Source organism: Pagrus major, chromosome 1, assembly GCF_040436345.1.
Source record: "Pagrus major chromosome 1, Pma_NU_1.0".
NCBI classification, from domain to species: domain Eukaryota; kingdom Metazoa; phylum Chordata; class Actinopteri; order Spariformes; family Sparidae; genus Pagrus; species Pagrus major.
The window spans coordinates 19,985,815-20,009,295 of NC_133215.1; the positions used below are offsets into that span (position 1 = coordinate 19,985,815).

Below are 23,481 nucleotides of genomic sequence, written 5' to 3' on the forward strand. Positions count from 1 at the left end.
CCTTATCAGACTACTGAACCACCTCAACCGGCTCCTTTCAGTGTTAAAGAGCAGTCGCTCTACGCTGAGCTCCTTACACTATCTCTAAGGGTAAGCCCAGCCAAGCTATGGTGGAAACTTATTTTGGCTGCTTGTATCCACAATCTCACTCTTTCTGACTGTATACAACTTAAGCAAAAAACTGTAAACACAAGATTGCCATTAAAACACCTTACAAAGTTAATTTGGAGTCATTTTTCTTGCTACTTGATAAACTTGACTATTTACTCTATTTTTCACTCTATTTTGGGTTTCCACCAACTCCTGAAGGATATATCTGACTTTTGACAGACGGATGCTAAACCAACTAGTTGCTAAATTTATCTGTCTGGTTTTTCGCTGCTGGGCAGGTAGGGTGCAGTGGGTCTTCAGAGCTTTTTCACTGGGAAAAATCGCCTCATACGTCTGAAAACAACACTGATGAGAGCCGTGAGACTGCAGACTGGAAAACCAAAACACTGAGCTGAAAGTCACTAAAATGCTCTTTCCAACTGAGGGGTTTGATTGGGTTTGGGTTTGTCGTACACTGTCCATTTTGAATGAGGCTGACAGGTTGTGTGGTTCGTGCCCCTGCCTCCAGGTGGAGCGTTTGAGGTGAAGCAGCACTCGTTCTTCACAGAGCTGGACTGGAACACTTTGCTGAGACAGAAGGCAGAGTTCATCCCTCACCTGGAGTCAGAGGAGGACACCAGCTACTTCGATAGTACGTTTGGATTTATGTGTCTGTGAAGTACAGCACTTACATCAATATTAGGTTTATGGGTTGTGCAATCATTTTCTGGCACCGCTCTGTTCAGAAATGCACATTTCATGTTCAACTGACAGCTCTTATATTTCATCTCCCTCCCCCGCCAGCCCGCTCGGATCGTTACCATCACATCAATACGTACGACGAGGATGACACCAATGACGATGAACCTGTAGAGATCAGACAGTTCTCTTCCTGTTCTCCTCGCTTCAGCAAGGTCTGACTTTACCCTCTCTCCTCTTTCATCTCTCTCTCAGCCTCGCTGTCATTTGACTCTGTTTTTCTCTCACTGTGTCAATCTGTTGTATTTGTCATTTTATTTGAAAGGAGAAAAGGGTCTGAGACAATTAAAACAAGGTCTTACTGTGCAGAGAGAGGCACCTGGAGCCTGGACTCAGGTCTCAGAAAATCATACTGGGCTGTTGCACCATTTCTTTTTGTTCCTCTTGTCTCTGATTTCTATTTTCAGCCTCTCAGAGGCTCACCTTTAATGCCTTTTGCTCTACCTTTCAACAGATGTGTGTTTAATGACCCAGACAAACACTCCTCCCTGTTTTCCCCCTTCTACTCCTTCCATCTCTTTTAATTCAGATCTGTGAGTCTCTCTCTCGTCTCAGTGTGCCAGCATGTTTCTTTTTCTGTCACGCTCTCGGGTGGGATTTTCTCACCTCATGCTGTCTTTTCTTCTTCCTCTGTCGACTCTCCCACTTCCATCCTCTCTCACTAGCTCTGTCTTTCCATCTGCCTTCCCTCTGTCTTTCACCTGGTCCATCCTCTCACGTTTGGGTTGTGAAATCGTGAAGGAGCTCTTCAGAAAATCAAAAGAGCCATTTTTAGGGGCCAGTTTCAATTAAATTGAAGATGTGTTTGAAGTTACAGTCGAGGGCTTTCGAGTGCTCGAGCAAAGGCCTCTGCTGAATACACACACATAATGAGGTCTGCAGTTAACACACGCGTATTTGATGCTTCATTAGTTATTAATGTAGAACTGCAGTGATTAGTCACGATTAGTCCATGGTAGAAAATTAACTAGCAACTATTTTGATAAGTAATCATTTGATATTTTTTGTTCTCAATTAAACTAGATTTTATTTTTTATAATTTTATTATACTATGCTATATTCATACCAATACTATGTTATATTTTATCTTCTATGTTAGGCTATGTCGTTGCCCTGTCTTATATATTATATCATACAACTAGCCTACGTTATTTATTTTGCCATTTAAACATTTTTTATGTCATAGAAATGTATATTAAAAAGAAAACGCCATGTTAAATGTGCAGTTAAAACAAAACACAGCTAAAAACCAAACCAAACAAATTCTACCAAAGGTAGCCTGAGGTAGCCACAGCTAGCATTTTCTAAAGCAATATGTATATTGACAAATATATCAATTTTAGTGAGCTAACATCTCTTTGTTATCCCTCATAAATCTGGCAGAAGCTAAATCCAGTCATGGCTAATAAAAACAGCTAAATAGTCCTGCTAAAAAGCCAACTAGCCTGAAACAAACAAAGAAAATATAAATGATCACAGCTAACAAATAGCCATCACCCGCCTCTCACCAGCTGTATTTTCCAGAGCTGTTAATGACTAACAGACCAAATGGTTATTGATCTGACTGTGTCCCCCTGCAGGTGTACAGCAGCATGGAGCATCTATCTCAGCTGGAGCAGAAAGCTACGACCTCTGTGTCCCGTCGGGAGCACAAGGGCCCGCGGGAGGACAAGGTGACCAAGAGAGAGAGCCTGGGCAGCTTCAGCATGAGAGACAAGAGCTGGAGGACCGGATCCCCCGAAATGTGAGTAGAGGGCTTTATTGAATGATTGCTTTGAGAGGCGTGTTTGTGATTTTTGTTTGGAAGTGAGGTGGCATGTTTGCCTCAGATAGCACTGAGTCAGAAGGTTCCCTGTAGGTTTTTTTCTTCTCTTTTTTAGCAGCCTAGCTGCCGCACACCTCAGCATGCCTGAATAACGGCTTTCATCCTCACTGACACTTCTTGTATAAAAAGAACTTTGTGCGAGTGCGAGTTCACACTGACTCTGAGATAACAACAGATCCCACCGCTCCGAAGTTTAGAAAACTAGGAGAGGAAATTGTCCCACAGAAACCCAAAATGTGTCAGTTTTTTTTCATAATTTGTTGATAAATAATTCAAATGTAGTGCTTGTCTAACTAAAAGTGCGTCATTTTCCAGTGACACTAAAGGATAATCATTTGTCATTGGACTATTGAATGCAGGTGATGTAATGCTGTCCCTCAATAGTGAAATTGTTATTAGCTCACAGTTATTAGCAGACATGAAGAGACTTCTCATTATCAGTTTTTAGCCCACCCAAATGAAAAATTTACTCTCATCTTGGGTCTCGATTCATTAAATATAATTCTGCTCTGTTATTATGCTCGTCATGCTCTGAGGCAGTTTAGAAAGTCTTCAACCTGCCGGGTCCAGACTACATATTATTAACTGACACATTGCTGATTGAGAGCACACAGCAGAAACAGATAACTCTATTTCACCTCAATCTTTAGAAAGCATATGTCTGGTTTTCAATTCATATGTAAAATACAAATCAATCGTTCATACATTCTGTTTTCATAATGGTTAGAAGATGTGATAAGGTGGAGGTGGCTCATCATTTATTACCCTGCATATTGGATTTTTATCTTCTTCCATATCTAGTGTGAATTATCAGTATCTGGCAGCTATGATTGCTTTTAGACTGCAGCTCATTACATTCAGTCATTTCCTTAATTAAAGGGGCCCTGTGGAGTTTTTTATGTCAACAAACAAAAGCTATGTTAACATTCAGTGTTACTCACCAAAACAAATTGTGTTAATCATTGAGCTTTTTAACACATGTGTTGAATGTATTTACCTCCTCATGTGCAAAGCCATTTTTTATATACATCCATTTTTTCAACAAGCAGGCTTCTTCATCTATTCTGCTTTTGCCAGCATCTTGCAACATATCTTGGCGCATTACCACCACCTGTTGATCGGTGAAATAGTGTGACACATTGACAGCACGTGTGTCCTCATGTGCATGCACAACACAAATCATTACCTCATCAGACCATTTGTGCATTTCCATATGTTATTTTTTTCTGTGTAGCCATGCTAGTGGCAGAGCACTAGATATGAAAATGTATCAAATTGAAATATCTCAATTACTACATGGATTGCCGTTATGGGCAGACATTCATGATCCTCAGAGGACAAATTCTGCTCCCCTGACTTCTTCTGGTTCCACCAGGAATTTTCTTCTTCTGGTTCCACCAGGAATTTTGGTTTTAAGTAAAATGTCTTGACAACCTTTGGATGGCTTCCCAGGATGAATTGCAGTCACTTTGGTGACCGTCCGATTTGCATCTAGTGCTATCATCAGGTCAATATTGATTTTGAACACTTTTTCAGCAAATACCTGCAAAAATTCCATTCAGCCTCAGCTGTACCTTGTATGCTAATCAGAAAATATTAGCAAACATGGTTAAAAGGCAACATCGCAAATATTCAACCAGTTTTGTATCACTACAGTGTTGGTAGTATATGCTGTTGAACAACTCACCTAGAGCCCTCTTCGCTTGTGCTAGCTAAAATCCGCCCCTCTCTCTTTTTCCCTTGGATCAAGTGAGGGTCTTCTCACCAAACTCCAATCAAGCCGTCAAAACTAGGCATTGCTGATGAACTATAAACCAAGAGTATGTTACCACACTACCTATTTCTTGTCTAAAACATATTTTAGCATACTATTTAGCTGCAATAGAGAAATATTGGGAACTGGAAGTGGCTGGTATTATTCCTGTACTGTGAAAACAGGCTGAAAAAAGTTTGATCAAATTGAAAAACTGGGCAGTGCTGTTCATCGTCTGTTTCTCTCCTAAAATGATTTTCAAAAACATATTTTAGTGAACTGTTTAGAATACAATATTATTTCCTCTTTCAAAATAGATGCATCCCCTGGCAGCTTGAGTGTTTATTGGTCAGTGTGGCACAGTGCATTCTGGTTGTTGTAGATTTTCTGCCTTTTGACCAAAAGGGGATACCACAGCCCCTTTTCTCTTTTTTCTCTTCAAGAATACTTTAGTCTTCCCACTGCATAGACTACCCAGTTTTATCCAAGGGCCATCTTTCCAGTCGTGAAATACTTCTTTATCTGAGATGGTGAACATAGTAAACATAACACCTACTATATATGGGCATTTTAACAGTATCATTGTGAGCATGTGGGCAGGCTGGTTAGCATTTAGCTCAAAGCACTGCTGTGCATAAGTACATCCTGACTGAGACACTGTGTGCATTATCTTATGTGACTGTTTCTGTGTCTCCTCACAGGAAGCGCCTGTCTTGTTCAGAGTCCCTCTACATGGAGGGGGATGCGAGCCCTCCCCTTGGTGCTCGCCGACGCTTCTCAGCACTGATGGACACACATCGCTTTGCCTCACCACAAGACGGTGAGCCGGACTTCCTGTCCCGTCAGGTGCCCATCAAGGTCCGTGGAGCCTCGCTGGACGGGACCAGCATCCCCTCCCCGAGCCTCCTGGAGCAGAGGAGCAGTCTGAAGGAGATCAACGGGGCAGGTGTGTTAGCAGGGGGAAGTCTCCGAGGTAGTGAGAGGTTGTGAAGGCAGAGAGGGCAAGGAGAGAGAGGGCAAAAGTGAAGGTGATGAAGAATAAATCAGACAGAGACAGCAAGGGGGGGTAAGAGCAGAGGAAGCAGCCTGTAACACCTCATTAGATGGCTACTGCTGAGGGAGTGGGCAGCTGGACAATTTTTAACACTGCTATTTTCACCTCTGAATGCTACTAACACCAGGCACTAACTTAAATAACTGTAATTTCCACCTGCCTTGACTTCCTCACAGATAAATCCCCAAGACATGGAGAGACAGCGGGAGTAACCACAGCCATCAACACATTATCCCCAGGTCCTGCAGCAGCCAGTCGTGACGTGATGACCCCCCTGTACGACCCTCTAGGGCCGCGGGCCACCAATGATCTGGTCCTCCGCAGGGCACGCCATCAGCATTTGTCTGGTGATGGAGAAAAACGCAACTCCAGACCTGGAAACAAGGTCATCAAGTCGGCTTCTGCCACGGCCCTGTCTGTCATCATACCATCAGGTGAGAAGCACGAGGAAAGACAAGAATGACATAGTTTGTTTCACTCTACTACAATATCTCATTTCTCTCTTTACTCTCTGCCGGCCTCCAGTGGAGCAGCATGGCGGCTTCTCTCCGCTGGCCAGCCCCATGTCTCCCCATTCTTTCTCGTCCAACCCGTCGTCCCGTGACTCTTCACCCAGCAGAGACTTCTTCCCGGCAGTCAGCGTGCTGCGCTCACCCATCACCATCCATCGCTCTGGAAAGAAGTACGGCTTTACTCTCAGGGCCATCAGGGTCTACATCGGAGACAGTGATATCTACAGCGTGCATCACATTGTTTGGGTAAGAAACGTGTAGTATGTACAGTTGGACAACATTTACTAGTATTATTTTTAGTCCAACTAAAGGGAAACAATGATTGCTGTCCTTTAATCTTGCAGCACATAAATGAAGACTGAAAAACTTCAGGCTCATCTTTGGATTGATTGTTGTCAAAATACTGTATTCTTAATGTTTACATCTAACTTATTTTGTCGTGCTATGAATTTGATTTTTTCATGTATTTGTGAATATGAAGCATGTGGAGGACGGCGGCCCTGCCCAAGAAGCTGGCCTGTGTGCTGGTGACCTCATCACTCACGTCAATGGGGAGCCTGTTCATGGTCTGGTCCACACTGAAGTGGTAGAGCTCATCCTCAAGGTGCTCTCAACTGAACTGTATATTGGAAACACTTTGTTGGTCAGTTTTCTGTAAGTTATTAATTAAAGGCATTACTGTTGGAATCATTTGATGTCATTGATCCGTGCAGAGTGGAAACAAGGTGACGGTGACGACCACGCCTTTTGAAAACACCTCCATTAAAGTGGGTCCCGCCCGCAAGGCCAGCTACAAGTGTAAGATGGCCCGACGAAACAAGAGGACCATGGGCAAGGACAGCCAGGACAGGTACGAGCTTACACACCTGCACCACTGCAATGACAATATTACTGATGTCTAAGATGGTGTCTTGTATCATTAAACACAATACAGCCATGAATGAGGGCAGCTGTTTTGCACTTTTTAGCCCGTTAAGTACATCTACTGTATACTTTACATTACTGCTGATTATTTTCTGAGTATTTAATAGTTTTAGGTTGATTTCATGAATTCTAAACAGCTGTTATTGAAAGTGAGTTATAAAATAAGTTCACTGTGATTAATTATCTTGTGTCTGCAAGTTGATTCTCATTCGGAAAACTCTCTGTATGCTTCTGAAAATGGTTAAAATGACAAAACCACTGTTGTAGTCTTTTTAAGATCAAGTTTATCAACAATGTAATGTAAATTATGCCCACATATGCTCAAATATTACTTTTTCACCCTGTCTTTTCTTTGTCTGTCTATCCTGCAGTAAGAAGCGTAACTCGTTGTTCCGTAAGATCACGAAGCAGTCCAATCTGCTGCACACCAGCCGCAGCCTGTCCTCTTTGAACCGCTCTCTGTCCTCCAGTGAGAGTCTTCCTGGCTCCCCGACTCACAGCTTGTCTGCCCGGTCCCCGACTCAAGGCTACCGCTCCACCCCTGAGCCCTCATACCTGGGTAGGACACTTTTAAAGCTTTTAAAACCAGAGTTTGTACTACCCTTAAATTCTCTTTACTTTAAAATCATAAGTCTGCCTTTCCTTCAGGTATTATAGATCTTACGTAATCTTATTTTTTCCTTTAGGTGCTTCGTCCCAGAGCAGCTCTCCAGCCTCCAGCACTCCAAACTCCCCTGCTCCATCTCAGCACATGAGGCCCAGCTCTCTGCACGGCCTCTCCCCTAAACTCCACCGTCAGTATCGCTCTGCTCGTTGTAAGTCAGCTGGTAACATCCCCCTGTCCCCTCTGGCACACACACCCTCCCCTACCCAGTCTTCGCCGCCACCTTTGCCTGGCCACACCGTTGGGAGCTCCAACACCACCCAGTCCTTCCCCGCCAAGCTCCACTCCTCACCTCCGGTGGTCCGTCCCAGGCCGAAGAGTGCCGAACCCCCTCGATCACCTCTTCTTAAACGGGTGCAGTCAGCAGAGAAGCTGGGCTCACCCCTGACCCAGTCCAGTTCTACAGGAGGGCTGGGGGGTCCGCTGAGGAAGCACAGCCTGGAGGTGCAGCACTCTGAGTACCGTAAGGACGCCTTCCTCTGTGAGCTCGGCCTTCAGAGCCTGCTGGAGACAGAAGGGGAAAACCTGCCTCCTAATCCTCCTCCCCTGCCCTCATCCTCAACTATCCCAGAGACCGGGGTCCTGAAGCCTGTGAGGAGACTCGGGAGACAAGAATCACCGCTCAGCAGGGAAACACTGCTGGCTGGGAGAGAGAGGGAAGAGAGGGAGAGAGGCAGGGAGAGGTCGAAAGAGAGGGAGATTGATACCGCGGCGGTTCTGGAGAGATTGAGTCGGGTTGGAGCGACAATATCTCAGTCATCCTTAACAAGAAAACCTCATACAGGTGAGCTGCCCCTGGGCTCGCAGGCTGGTCCAAGCTCCAGACTGGGTACAGAAACCCCAAAAGCTACAACTCCTAGCACCCCTACCAAAACAACAGGAAGTCTAGGTGGTCATATGGGGCCTGAAAAGGGTCTGATTCCAAAACAGCAGGACCACAGGGAAGCCAAAGATGTGTTATCTCATAGTAAAGATCCCCGGGAGCAGCTAGGGGTCAGAACTGAACCAAAGCAGGAAGTAAGCAACAAGAGTCGGCCTGGTTTACCTGCTGCCGTCTTCACCAAGAGCTCTGCTTCTGCTCCTGATAAATCCATCAGCATCGGTGCGACAGTGACAACAGGTCCTCTGAGCATGAATAAAACCTTTAAACCTTCAGGTATGGGGGACAGCATGCGAAAGGCTGGAGCTGAGAGCAGTGACTCGAGGACTCCAGACCTCGGCTCCAAGAGCCCCAAACTCCCAGCTCGCATTCTCGCACCGGTCGTCCCCCCGCATGGGCAGCCGCTCTCGCTGGGCAAGGTGAGGCAGGGGCTCGGGCCAGTCAACTGCTACCGGGGAACCCTAGACTGGGATGACAAGTGTCGGCTGGAGGTGGTGGAGGAGCATTCGCCTTCTCCCTCTCCCTCCCCGACCTCTGTCACCCCCTCCCTCTGCGGACCTTCCCTCTGTAAGTCGCGGCCTGTCTCCCCTGGTGAAAAGACGAGCTTCGTCAGCCAGCTGACCACCGTGGCCAAAAACGTCCTCGGGCCAATCAAGCTCGGTTCCCAGGAGGGGGCCAAGAGCAAAGACCAGCAGACTAAGGCAGCGGAGGAGAAGCAGGGAGGCACAGCAGGAAGGTCTGACACTTCTGCTGGAGGTCGAGGGGTTGTCGGGGCTGCGGTGGTGACACAAAGTCCTGCTGGGTCACCATTAGAGAAGGCTGCAAGAGGTGGCATCCCACCCAAAATGTGACCCCATGGGGTCCCTAAATGGGACTTTAGTAGAAAAAAAAGATGCCTTTTTTGGAAGAACAATGCAACAGGAGTCAAGCACTTACAAACAATGTACATTCCAGTTTCAGAGTATATGAAATGTTATTTATTGATTCCAATCATTGACTGATTCTAACTTAAAAGCAGGAGCAAAATAATCTACTGTAAAGGTGTATTATCTCTTGATTTTCTATTATAAAGTATTTAATAAGAAGACTCTTAATGTAACGTGGAACACTTTATCAGATGTATATGTGTGTGGGTCTCCGTGAACGCATGTCATATGGTATGTACTGTACATGTATTATAGGTACAAGAAGGTCAAAAAGTGCTTTACCGATCAAAACATGCTGAATACTGTGAATACCAAATCCAGTCACTCTATTTTGTCTTTCAACCAGCCCTTTCTTCTTTTACTGCTTATCAACGAGACAATGAAACAGGCGGATGGACACTGTAATATTTGCGTCAAACAACATGAATGGCATGCAGTCTCAGTTTAAAGAGAGCGACAAGATGATTAAGCTCATTTTGTTCTTCATGCAGCAGTTTACTGAGCTGATATGCCCAGTCAGACAAAGCAAAAGCAGGCACTCTGTCAGTGGATGTCACATCAGGCACTGTTTGGCTCTGTCTGTCGCAGGGGATTGTGTGTGTGTGTGTGTGTGTGTGTGTGTGTGTGTGTGTGTGTGTGTGTGTGTGTGTGTGTGTGTGTGTGTGTGTGTGTGTGTGTGTGTGAAGCCACCCTGGGTCTATTTCTGGTGGTTCTTGAAGGCTATGTCCTGCTGCAGAAGAAAGCAGGGTTGACAGAGCTCAGGCTCAGCGCTTATCTCCCCTTCGCAGGAGGGCTACCACAGCCCTTTTCTCCCTCCGACTGCAGCCTCCACACAAACACACACACGTACACACCCTCACATTGCCACAGGAGGCAGCAGCGTCAGCAGCTGATTTTCATGCATTTAAATCCATACCCCTGTGGTCCATGGATGTGTTCGTGAGTGAGTGAGTTAAGAAATGTGGGGTGATTACACTCGGCACGATTGACTCAGCAAGGGTCACAGCAGAAACCTAACTGGAAATGAACAGGAGCAGTTTGACTCCGGTAACACTTCTCAGCGCTCTGATACTTTATAAACAAGTCACACTGGCACAGAGATGATTACTTATGTGGATGTAGTGTGTAAAAAAATAATTATAAGCACATATACAGTGAACCCATGTGTTGTTTTGAGCCAAAACAAGAGGAGCAGGCAGTCATGGATGTAGCATACTGTAATTTGTTAAAGGGCTCTATAGCTAAGGTAGGGTTTGTGGATATGGACATGGTACAGTATATCACAATGAACCTGTTACTGTAAAAACAGTGTCATCAAAATGATTGTTGTTACAGTACAAGCTAGGTAGTCAAGACTGATTCAAGAAAAGCTCACATTTTGCTATGTAACATACTGATAAAGGTGTTTGAATCAATCATCTCAGTCCTGAGAAGGACAAACAGGAAAACAACTTTCTTTTCTACCCACTGGTCGTATTCATCCTCAGTAGTTAATTCTTAATAGTGTACATAATCTTATGCAAACCATTTACAGCTGTGTGTGAGGATTGCTGTCACTAATACTGCTTCAAGTTGATTTACTGAGTTGGGGCAGAAAGTAGGGTTTAAACAATTTAATCCAGCTTTGATTTGATTATGCTTTCAAAGCTCCACAAATGTAAACTGATTCAACCAACAACAGCAACTGCACAACAAGGCTGAATTTCAACGTCTGACATTTATTTTCTAGTCCAAACGTTAGTCCCAAACAACAGCTTTAACTTGGTAAAAGTCCAAGTTTGCTCTTCAGCGTTTGCTGTCAGCTGTTTTGAAAAAAAAAAAAAACAATAAGCTGGATGTGGCTAAAAAACTATATAGAGCTACAAAGTTGAAAGTGCATTGTGTAGTATTGGCAATATACAATCTTTTTACATAACCAGTCCTTAAGGGTGCAATATGTAAACATTTCAGTTGAAAACATTCAAAAACTGAATAAATTGTCAACAGAATGTGAATAAATTAACAGTTTTGACTTCATGACATCATGTGTTGCCGAGATATCTACTGAAGTTAGCATGCTAACCAGCAAGCCCTGCCCCGTCCTGGTCCAAAGCTCCCCAACACTGCCCCAATGCTCCAAGCTCCCTGTCCGGACTGCTAGCTGCACAGCTAACTGAGCTAACTAGCTAACCACTGCTACAGCATGTGGCAGTTGGCGGTTACTCTGATAATATGCTGCCCCCTATTTGTTTGGAGAATGAATTCAACAGGTGGCCAATTCTTACATATTGCACCTTTAGGAGTCAATTGCATCACAATGTACAGGTGTACCTAATGAAGTGACCAGTGAGTCTATACTGATTGTAATCCATCCTCAAATCTAACAATGTTTAAGGGTCTAATAAGGATTTTAAAATCCCCATGCAGCACATGCATCAACCAGGTGTTTTTTTTTTTTTTGTAGATTTGACATTGTACTCTACTGCCCTCCAGTGGTTCAAAATATCCACTGTTAATGGTCATTTATAACCCTTTAGTGTGAGAGTTTCTGTAAGGAAGCCCAGACCACCAAAATACTGCAGAATGGATGTTATCAGCCATACACGGGGTTACTGAATATGCATTTCTGTTTCTAATGACAAACTATTTGCAGTAATTATCAAATGAACACTTGAAACATGAATTTATTCCTATTCTGTTGTTGTGTTCTTCACGTGACTGTTAATTATATCTTCTGGGATAGGGATTAACATTTTTGAAATACACTGTCTTATATATTCTACTGATAGGAGGGAATTATTTTATATCTTGATGTAATAAAGGAGTCATCAGGTCAGCTCTGATCACCTGTAAAGAAAAACTAACTGTAATGTAATCTTATTCAGCTGTTCTGCCCACTTTTAGGCCTTTTCCCAATCAGTGGTGTCTATACTAGTGTTACATGTCTGAGAATCTCTTCTTTTCTTTTTGTGATTGACAGAGAGAGTAGTATAAATGCACTTTATTTGGGAAAAGAAAATCTTCATTTCGCTGGTATTGTTTGTAAGTTACTTTGAAGAAAAAGTAAATATACTGTATACAAATATGGATTCTACAAATGAACACAAAAGTCCAAGTATAAAAACATTCCACATTTCTCTGTTCACTGAACGTGTATTTATTTGTACCATGGGGCATTTTTGTTTGTGATAGATGTGATTCAAATGCAGACACCTGAAGTGCAGTATGTGGAATAAAATTCTGATATTTGTTCCAAAACGTATCTCTCACTCTTTTTTTTTTTTTTTTTGACTCTTTAATACAAAAACAAATCTTGCAGCAATCCATATAAAATCTTATCACTGTAATTAATTTTCTTGGCTACAGTTTACATGCAGGAAATCATACATAAAAGCAGAAAAAACACATCATAGAAGCTGTAACTGTAAGCTAACATTTATTGTGGCTGTATTCCCTTGAACCTTTCTTTTTCAGGACAGGTATCGTCCATTCTGGCTCACTTACATGGCTTTTTCACAGCCAGCGGATGTGCAAGAGGGGAAAACATGAAATAGAAAAGTTCAAGTTAACAGAGCTCTTTCACAGCGTTTAGACCTCCCAAAGACAAGTATAAGTAATAATAGGATTTAGCTGCTGTGCTGCAACAATTGCTGTAATGAAGCCATCATAATGTTATTAGTAGCAGCTGTGCTTTTCCTGCTGTGACAAGCCAAATGCCTGCTGAGGAAGTACAAGTACAAAATCAACAGAATTTTAACAAGAAAAGAGAAACTGTGACTTATCCTCAAGAAAACATGTTCGTCAGATACAAAACATGAAAAACTGACAGTTTGGACAAGTTTGACTTGCATTTTTATTGCACAAGTGAGGCATCCATAATGATATTTAGGGAATCATATAATTCATTATTTATTTAATTGTTTGACTTTCTCATTGGGTCGTTACAAAAAAAAGTTTAAGAACCAGTGGCTTGGCACTTTCTGAGACAAATCAACCAGAGCAAGCAATGATGAATATACATCATTACACATGTTTCCTGCTATAACAAAGCAAATTGTCACACGTGAAAAATGCTTGTGTGGATAAAATATTTGTAATGTATTACATATGTGTAGCACCTGTTACTCATACATGTATCTATACCAATCAATATCAATGATCTCTTCACTATCATGTGATTTGTAGCCTAGTTTACAGATTATATAACTCCAGAAGAGTTAAAGTCTATTATACTAATACCATCCAATCAGCTTTCTCACAGCGATTACTTCAACCAATGGCGTTGCGTCAGGAAAAGACAACAGGAAGTAAATACCCTCTGATGTCAAAGGGAGATGCTAAAGCAGCAGCTGGTCGGTCGGGGAAGCAAAACCCGCTATGTGCTGGATTATCTTCTCAACAGTGTGTACAAATTAGCTCCTTTGTCTGTTGTATGGATGAACGCGTACCGTACTGGCATCAGCTGTGCTTTGTTGAAAGAGCGATGGTGAGTCCGGCTTGAATGCTAGGTAGTGTAGCTAACGCCGGGAGCTAGCGTCTAAAATGCTAAAGTTAGCTAGCTTTGGTAAGCTAGCGTAGTACACTGAATTTATCCGTGAAGGACTGCGGTCGTGGGCGAAGAGAGGAAATCCCTGAAATGATTCAACCTACCACGAAGTACCGACCATCTTAACCGGCTTTTACAGCAGGTACGTCGTTGTTAGCTAGTGAATCTTTAATTTGAGCTGATATGTGTTTAAAGGAGGTACAGTTACGGCGGCCACTTGATTATCAGGCTAAGATTTTGTGTCAGAAGAAAAACATCTAGTTTTTTTATGTTACATTGACGCCTCGAGAGCAGACAATGCACTGAAACTACTTAAGATGTTGGTCTGATGATTTGTCTGCCGTCCTGCGTCATAATAGTAGTGTCGTGACAGATACATGTCTGCCCTGCAGTGAGTGATTGCATTAACCATATACGTGTTTAACAGCTTCATCTGCAATGATGACTTGTGACAGCCAGCATAATCAGATGCCTTTCAGAGAAAAAGCCCGCATGCCGGCTCTCAAATGATTATCACATGATGGGGGTTTTTTTTCACAGAAATGTTCCCATCAGTGCAATCAGTGACTACACACCATGTTACTGTTCCCTGTTGAAACTACGACTCATCAGTTTCATGACAGGCCGCAAAAGTCATTGGTTGTTTTTGTGCATTGTGAAACCAGTAGTTGACGATGGGTGACTTTAGTTAACACTGACTGTGTTGTATTTATTTATACTTTTCAGGAAGTGAGGACTAGTTTTTGTCTTACAGTCTGGATGTAGTACTGGTTTCCTTTACACTGTAATAAGTCAAGGGTTTTCAATCAGGGCTGCAAGTAACAATTATTTTCATTTTTGATTAATTTGCAGACGAGCCTCTCGCTGAATTGATCATCTAGTCTGTGATGTGTGTGTTGAAATACGCCATTTCGCAGTTTTGCAGAGTGCAAGTTGGCCTTTTCAAATGGCACTGCTTTTATTTGACCAACAAAGTCCAAACCTCAAACATAATGGGTGTAGTTTAACAGCCTACTATTTCCAAAGTCAAGAATGAACTTTCACATTCATCACAGTCTGGTTACTCTCATTCAAAAGCAGTACATTGTTATTCATGAACTATTCAGTTATTTGACTTTACAGCGCTGCTATCAACCCCCTCACAGTCTGCATCATCGGCAAGTAGTGCTTGCTCAGTTGTCACAAGATTTGAGGGTTTTGTGTAGCATGCACATCAGCACAGGATCTCGACAAGTTAATCTGTAACATCGTCTTCAACTTCACCTGTCACCGTCTCGGTGAATCCTAACTGAAATAACCTCATATCTTGCATCCTGAAGAGCATGAGATTCAACAACATAAACAAAGATGCTCTTTGCTTGCTGGAGGAGCCACTTGACCACAGCTGGTCAAGTCAGTTTTGTCTATGTAGAGCTTCCTTAAGATATGTTAGCAGGGAGAAACCTCAGGAAGAGAGACAGAGGAGGATCCCCCCTGCAGGATGGAGAGACAGGCAGTATATGTTCTACAGTAGGGAATGGTAAAGTGATTATGTGAAGAAACTGGAGTATTAGCCAATATTAGGTTTAAAAAAAAGGTACAGACATGAGAAGATATTAAGTGTAATACGGTAGGTCAAAGAGTTTCAGGCAGAGTGTAAAGGTGCTTGGTTGAGAAGAAAAGTTGAACTTTTCAAAAGTCAATAATTTACTGGATTTCTGACTGTCTTTTTCTTTCCCCTGTCAGTTCTGTGTTGCAATGAGGAGTAGCAGAGTCCAGCTCTGAAGGCTCAGAGGGATGAACTCCGTTTCCCCCAGCGCAGCACAGTACGTAGGGGGAGTGATGCAGGATGAGCTGGCGGACAGCCGGAGGCAGCAGCCCCCGGAGCGGCAGGGCAGCTTTGGTCTCCGGCCGCCGCAGACACCAGATCCCAGCAGAGAGACAATGGGAGAGCCTGACGAAATGGACAAACTGAAGGCCAAACTGATGTCAGCATGGAATAATGTCAAATATGGTGTGTACTCAATTTCGAAGGAAGAGTGTGTTCTGAACGTCTGGCAAAGCCTCAGTCAGCCTTCGATAATTGCTACTTTGCCAACTTCCATTTTCCCTGCTCCTCTTTCTGTAGGTTGGACTGTTAAATCTAAAACATCCTTCAACAAGATCTCACCAGTCACTGTCCTGGGGCATTCCTATCTGCTCAACAGTGAAGGTAAGATCAAAATACACCAACACATCTTAAAAATCAAAAGTATCTGTCAGTAGATGCTGTGTTTCCGTTCTATAAAGAAAGATATCATGAAGCAACAGACCGCAGGGGTTGTAGTGATGTGTGTTTTGGTTAACCATAGTTGGGCAAACCCTCTTCCTATGAAAAGATGATGGCTGTATGTCAGAGAACATGACCCCTTTGCTTTTATTTCACACACATGTTAACAGATCTTTCTCATGTCAGATAAACATATTATGTAATTCACAAATAGCTGTTTGTTTGAATCAACGCAGTGTGAGATTCCTCCCTCACATTCTTTTTCTTTTTTTCTCTGTCTCGCCCTCCCTCTCTTTCACCTCCTCTCAGACGAGGTGGACCGGTTCTGTCTGGCTTTCGTGTCCAGGATTTGGCTGACCTACAGGAGGGAGTTCCCTCAGCTCGAGGGCTCCACCTGGACCACAGACTGCGGCTGGGGCTGCATGCTGCGCAGTGGGCAGATGCTGCTGGCACAGGGGCTCCTGGTCCATTTGATGCCCAGAGGTTTGTATCTCTGCCAGTTACACAGTTCTGCTTTCACCCTTGTAATATAAATATAGGTCAGTTTTAATCAAAATAGTGCTACATATCAGCCTATCTGAAGCATTTTAAAAAGCTGTTTGATCTTGTTTTTCCTATTTAGTGAAACAAATCCAGTTATTACTCAGCAGTGTGACACATATTACAAGTACTTTTTTAAGTTGAACAGAATTAAGTGAGTAAGTTGTCTTGTGGCTGATAATTGGACAGATCTGATCTCTCCCACTTTTTTTCTTTTCTTTTTTGGCCAATTTAATGTTTGCTTTTCAAAATATTTAAATCTAGTGCATCAACTTTAAATCTGGCCCCTATTCATCTTTTCATCTCTCGGCCAAATTTCTGTGTTGCTCCCACTTTTTATATCTCTACTGCCAATTTTGATTTACTCTGTGTCACTCAGTTTATTGTACTCTTCCTCTCTCTCCTTTTGTCCTTTTTTCAATTATCTACTTCTAACACATTTTTCATGCTTCATTTCTGTTTTATTTCTGTTTCGTTTCTTTTCAGACAATGTTTGTCTATCTCGGGGCTCCTTGTGTGCTGCTTCTCTCTTCTGTCCTGTCTCATTTGGTCTTTTTATTACATTTTGTCATTGTGTGCTCATGCTTATTAGTGTGGCCCTCATCATATCTCATATTCCCCAGATCTTTAGTTAGTCTTTTTTTATTTAAGTTAAGTTAGGTTTAGTTTAGTTTATTTAAGAAGAGACAATTCATGTTGATAAAACATGGTAATACATGAGTAAAAATGGCAAAAGGCAGTTTTTCATCTGTAGTCTCCTGGCCAAGGTGTTTAAAAGGCTCCTAAAATACTTGATTTCTAAGTGCAAGCCTTTTTGTGCTCTGTAGATTGGGCTTGGCCAGATGCTCAGCAGCTCACCGATGTGGACTTCGAGGTGTTTCGACCGCGCTCCCCAGCCCGGGCTGGAGGAGTCCCCATCCCATCCTTTGGCTCTCCACGAGGATCCAACGGCCCTGAAAAGCCTCTGCCGAGTGATCAACCACCCAGATGCAGCCAGAGAAAGAGACCGGAGTCTTCGAGGGAGGCCGAGCCCATCCACCACAGGCTGGTCACCTGGTTCGGGGATCAGCCCTCAGCACCATTTGGGATTCATCAGCTGGTGGAAATTGGCAAAAGTTCAGGAAAGAAGGCTGGTGACTGGTATGGTCCCTCTATAGTGGCACACATCCTACGGTAAGGGCGTTTGGGTGGGGGTGGGGGGGAGTTGTATCAGCAAGGCTCTACTATTTCCTTAAATGATTTACACAGTTGACACACTTTGACTGAAGTCATGATGCATATCTTTCAGGAAAGCGGTGGCCAAAGCATCTGCAGTCCACAACCTGGCTGTATATGTGGCTCAGGATTGTACAGGTGAGATTAACAGACTTGTTGAATTTAAGTACTCGTTGTGAGAGTTCATTTCAGAGTGTTTGTTGCCTAGCTCCAACGTGCTCTTTGGAAATATGTCACCCAAAGAAGTCTTTTTTTCATGTATTTCTGTATGTGCATATTTTTCTCATCATGTTTCTGTGCACTGCAGTGTACAAAGAGGATGTGGTGCGTCTCTGTGACCTGTCGCTCAGCCAGATGCCCCCCGATCCGTCCAGCCAAGCCTGGAAGTCTGTCATCATACTGGTGCCTGTACGGCTGGGAGGGGAGGCCCTCAACCCGTCCTACATCGAATGTGTCAAGGTCTGAATATTACACCATCCATCAGCCCCTCTAATGCTTCATGGAGTAATGTTTCCTAAAGAATAGTCTCACCTAACTCCTCTCTTATTTCTCTGAACTCATATTGAAATTTGTTTTGTTCATTTGCAGAACATCCTAAAGCTGGATTGTTGTATTGGAATCATTGGAGGCAAACCGAAGCATTCTCTTTACTTCGTTGGCTTTCAAGGTGAGAGCCAGAAGGGTTTGGTAAACCATCCATATGTCTGGTGCACACTAAAGGCTTTTTAAATCAGATTTAAAAAAACGTGGGAGACCACAGATGGAATTAACAGATTTATTAATATTTTAGAACTATGAACGCACATGATTCAGTCAAGACACACCCTTATCGTCCTTTTCTAATGTCCATCTGGCTCGAAAGAAAAAAAGTCTTATTTTTGGCAGCCATGTTTCTGTTCTACACAAGTAGGCAAAATGTGGTTTGTGACGCTTCCTGCTCAAATATGTTTGATACTTACAATTAAAAAAAACTGACTTCCATCCGCTCAATAATGGCTGGAGTATATCTGTAAACCCATCACACTACAGGATCATTTGGGCAGAGAATCTGCTCAGACCAGCCTTGAATCAGGAACACTCCTGAAGTTGTTGGGACGGGTGAATCTGAATTTTCCTGTAGTGTGGGGCCAGCATAATTTAGAGAAATTATCTGGTAATGTTTTGTTTCAACATGCAAGGTCAAGGACTGTTGAGTAGTGAACATTTATGGCATTATCTGTCTTAGACAGAAACTTCTAGTATTATCAAGTTACAGTATACTTGTACTGAACATGTTGCACTCCCACTTCTGCCTCACTTTAGTCTTCTCGCTCCAGTTTGTCTCATGCTTCACTCACCTGTCAAGGGTCGGTTAACTGAAAACTCAGGCTGGGTAAACATCAACAGAAAGACGCTGCTGTGCTTACAGCAGTGTGATAATCAGGTGAAGCCGAAGTGAAACAACAACAAAATGAAACCACAAAAAATGTGGCTACATTTATTATATAGTCTTCTTTCTGTAAAAGTCCTAAGAGTGGCTCAGCCAGGATAAGAATTTTTCATATCAGCACCTCACTTGTGTGTAAACAGGCAGATTAAAACTTAGACCATTCTTTTAACAGATAGAAATGTGTCAGACATACTATTTTTCAGATTACTTTCAGTTGTGCATCATCTCCACTTGAGTTTAGTCAAGCTGAGGGACTTCAGTCTTCTCCTACTTGGTATATATCAGCACTCTCTACCACTTTTTCTAATAGGGAAACGATATTTGAATCTGTGATGTTGGTTGCACGTTGGTGATTCTGTGTTAGCTGGCTCCTAACCATTAGTTAAACTGACTACAAGCAGCATACATTGACCACGTTTTAAGTACAATAATGCACTTTAAAGTGTTGTGATATTCAAAAGCAAGTGGGAGCTAAGGCAACTTTACTTTCACCTCATCCGCTCTTCTCTCTTATCGGGATAGCTGGTAATCTTTTTCTCAGATAATTTACATGTTTTGCTAGAGCAGTTCCTTCAGTATAGTACGGTAATAACAGTGCCAGGCACTCGATGTAGATGAGTCTCCTTCAAATGTTTGCTCATTATATAGGCCTTATTAAAATATAAATAAGACATCTTATCCAATTAGTTTACATTTTAGTTGGAAGGAAAATAAACTAGAGCATGTAAGTTGTTAACTAACAACGGACAACCTACGCTGCCCAAAATATACTTCTCAGTAATCATTCATTTCCTCTTACTGAAAATCATCAACAAGACCCTTAATAGAAGAAGTGAAATATGTTTGGGAAACCCAACCTTGTTGCACAGAAAGAGACGGTTATTTCAAGCGAGAGATTGGGCTTTTTTAAAAAGATATTTTAATACAATAGTAGATTTTTTTGTGCCAGCATGTAATGATCTTTAAAGGAAACTGCAGTTTATGGTACCAGGCACTGGCATCATCACTCAGCCATGGCAGCTGCTTCTTGGGTCAGAAGGAAAAGATCTAAGAATAGGAAAACTGCAAATATATGGCAGAGCCATTCATCTGTTTCAGGCCACTTGACAGCTGGAGATTTTCTAACTAGTACTGTGTTTTTAATTCCACTTCCTGATTTCTCCTTCTTGTCTTCTAGATGAGCAGCTGCTGTATCTGGACCCTCACTACTGCCAGCCTGTGGTGGATGTGTCACAAGATAACTTCCCACTGGAGGTAAGTTGCACTCTCACTCCAGTCTGTCTGGCTTTTTATCTCGCTTATCTCAGACCATATTGGACTTGGATCATGTGACTTTCATACTCAATAGTGTTTTGACTGTACAGACCATTTAAGATAACATGCCCCTTCATTAACTTTTATTGATCTGTCACGTTCTAGTCATTCCACTGTAGCTCTCCCAAAAAGATGCCCTTCAACCGCATGGATCCCAGCTGTACCATCGGCTTTTACGCCAAGAACAAGAAGGAGTTTGAGTCTCTCTGTTCTGCTGTTACTGAGGTGAGTTTTCACACCACCTGCTCACCATCTGACTCTAAATTTAAAAGCATGTAATAACAGAAGAAAAATCAAATCTGAAGTTTATCTGATGTGAATATGGGGCTAGAGTTCAACAAATCAAGTGGTCATTCTTCAAAGGTGCAGTGCTTTCAGCCTAAAAATTCCTCTTTCTGTTACTGTCCGTCCAACGCAGCTCTGTAAGTAAATATTGCTACAAAGGAGAGTTTTGTTCACTCTAACTTTAAAAGATACCAACTTGATTTTATTAGGCCTATAGCCTAATATTAAAGGGTTGGTTCAGACTTTTTGAAGTGGGTTGTATGAGAACTCCTAATTCTCTAATACCCCTTTCACACTGGCCAAAAAACCCACTAACATCTGGCTTTTCGGTGCAATGTGAATGTAAATTATCAGGATTTACTCCCTCATCAATTAACCCTGCAGTAGTCACAGGTAATTATCGCCTCCGGCTCAGCTCAGCTATAATGTGAACACAACACCCAGGTGAAAGCACTTGTTATTATCTTCCCACACGTCTCTGTCAAGCAGCACTTGAACATCGTTCAGTCAGCGCTGATTTCGAAAAAGAGACTGAAGTTCAAGATATTAAAAGAGTAACCGTTGTATGTGGCTTTCATGTTGTACGAGCCTCGTCAGCTGCCTGATCGGTACTGCTCATGTGCCAACTCATCAGAGATCAAAAAGAAGCGAGATGTCTCACTTTTTTGCAACTTTCATTATAAGTTCCTTAAAAACAATGTCTAATTCAGAATATTACTGATTAAGACTTTTTAAAATAAGTATAAAGTCTTCTGGATGAAGTCTGATGAGGTATCTGATCTGCTGTTACCTGTTTTCCCGGCGTATTCGTGATACGAACGGAAGACACAAGGGAAAAAAATAACAGAAAGGCAAACTCATTCACTGGCAATATGTAAGGAGTTCATTGCCTATAACTAGCAGGTTTATTGGTGTTTGAAAAAACAGCATATACATGCTAATTTCTGTGTAAAAGTGGTATAAGATGTTATATTTGCTGCTATTCTTTACTTTGTATCTTGTAAATTGAATATCTTTTGATTGTTGAAAGATGGGTCAAACATAAAGCAAGCAATTACAGACGTCAACTAATTGTGAATGTAATCGACAGATCAATTGATGATGCAAAATATAATTGGTTACAGCTCTAGTTCAATGGCTCAAAAACAAAGACTTGATTTGATATATGTCCATGTGCTCTGATGGCATTTTCACAGTCGAATCAGTACTGAGTTCTTCTGAAGCATCCTGTGACAGTTTGTGTTGACTGTGTCATTTCGTCCTCTCAGGCCCTGTCATCGTCGAAGGAGAAGTACCCCATCTTTACCTTCGTCGAGGGCCAGGGTCAGGATTATGGACTTGAAGGTCACAGCAGCAATAAAAGTGGACCTGCTGCCCACATCCTGCCCCCTGGCAAACAGTGCAGGAGTAACAATAGAAGAAACAGTGACGAGTTTGTCTTCTTGTAAGCAGGATGCTCTCTCAGCTCTCACCAGTAGGGGGCGGAAGAGGACACCTCATTTCCTCTCAAAGGGAAGGACTCGATTCTGTTGATGGTGGACGTGACGCTTTTGTGTTTTATCGCCTTCACTGGTCAACGGAAGTAAAAACTGTGCGGCTTCTGTCATCACCTTTTCGTGTGGATGGGTATTATAAGCTAAAAGGCATTAATGGGTGCTGGCTGGAGCATTATTTTACCGGGCAACGGTATGTTTTCAAAATGGATCATGGTTAGAAATGTTTCAAGTACTTGAAGTATTCTTGATTCTCTTTATCACACACCTGAACAGCCTCAGATTTGATCATGTGGGTAAAATTAAGCGTACAATTACAGTGAACTACTGTGTTTCTGTCCTGGCGTGAACTGGACACGCTGAAGGTGATGACTGGTCTACATGATATTGGCTCACTGGTCAGGTGGGGTGGGAGGGTTTGCCTGATAATGTTCCTGACTTTTATCACATACCTTCTGCTGTACATCTTATTTTTCCATCCCTCACATTTATTTATGAATGTGTGTTTGCGTGTGAGTGAGTGTGTGTGGTTAGTGTAGATTAAGTGTCTTTAATAAGTGTGATAATGTATTTAGGAGTCTGTCAACATTCTTCCAGGAGCATCTTGAACAGATGGGAATTCACTCTCCTGTTGCAGTCTGACCTGAATATCCCACAGATGACCAGGACGTTGATCTCCAACTCTGTTATTGATCTTTGAGAATATTAAACACATAGAAATCAACTGTTACAATGCTCCAAAAGAGCAACTCACACTCCCAGGTTGTGGGTGAAGACAAATGACCCCATCAGTTGGAGCTGGATGTGTATCCTTACCTGGTAAACTGGCTTGTCCAATGAAGAAGTTATCAGAATACATTTGCAAAGTAAAACCCACAGCCCTTAAGACCAGCCCAAGCTGAATGGAGTTTCTGCCTGATGCTCAAGCTTCTGTTTTGTTCGTCCCTTTTTTACATGAAGGCTACTACTGCAAGTTGCACTACTACTGTTATTAGATTTGTTGTCCTGATTAAACTTCAAACACTGGAATCACACTTTGCTTGTA

General features: G+C 42.5%; 2 protein-coding genes across 2 annotated transcripts in view; both read left to right on the plus strand.

The window, feature by feature from the left end:
- The window catches only part of LOC140996064 (microtubule-associated serine/threonine-protein kinase 1-like), a 70,742-nt gene extending 61,243 nt beyond the window's left edge, over positions 1-9,499 (plus strand). Inside the window, exons 18-27 of the mRNA XM_073466333.1 lie at positions 620-742; positions 895-1,004; positions 2,430-2,593; positions 5,129-5,400; positions 5,658-5,915; positions 6,007-6,239; positions 6,475-6,597; positions 6,707-6,843; positions 7,289-7,476; positions 7,604-9,499. Of these exons, the coding sequence (XP_073322434.1) occupies positions 620-742; positions 895-1,004; positions 2,430-2,593; positions 5,129-5,400; positions 5,658-5,915; positions 6,007-6,239; positions 6,475-6,597; positions 6,707-6,843; positions 7,289-7,476; positions 7,604-9,312 (3,317 nt within the window). The 3' untranslated portion in view covers positions 9,313-9,499. The remainder of the gene's footprint in view (positions 1-619; positions 743-894; positions 1,005-2,429; positions 2,594-5,128; positions 5,401-5,657; positions 5,916-6,006; positions 6,240-6,474; positions 6,598-6,706; positions 6,844-7,288; positions 7,477-7,603) is intronic.
- Positions 9,500-13,679: 4,180 nt separating this feature from the next.
- atg4da (autophagy related 4D, cysteine peptidase a) lies at positions 13,680-23,470 on the plus strand. Its single transcript, XM_073474447.1, has 11 exons — positions 13,680-14,054; positions 15,638-15,905; positions 16,020-16,103; positions 16,470-16,643; positions 17,528-17,873; positions 17,989-18,053; positions 18,223-18,374; positions 18,504-18,582; positions 20,522-20,598; positions 20,764-20,883; positions 22,212-23,470. The coding sequence occupies exons 2-11, from the start codon at positions 15,689-15,691 to the stop codon at positions 22,389-22,391; spliced, it is 1,494 nt and encodes a 497-aa protein (XP_073330548.1). The 5' UTR covers positions 13,680-14,054; positions 15,638-15,688; the 3' UTR covers positions 22,392-23,470.
- Positions 23,471-23,481: the final 11 nt, after the last annotated feature.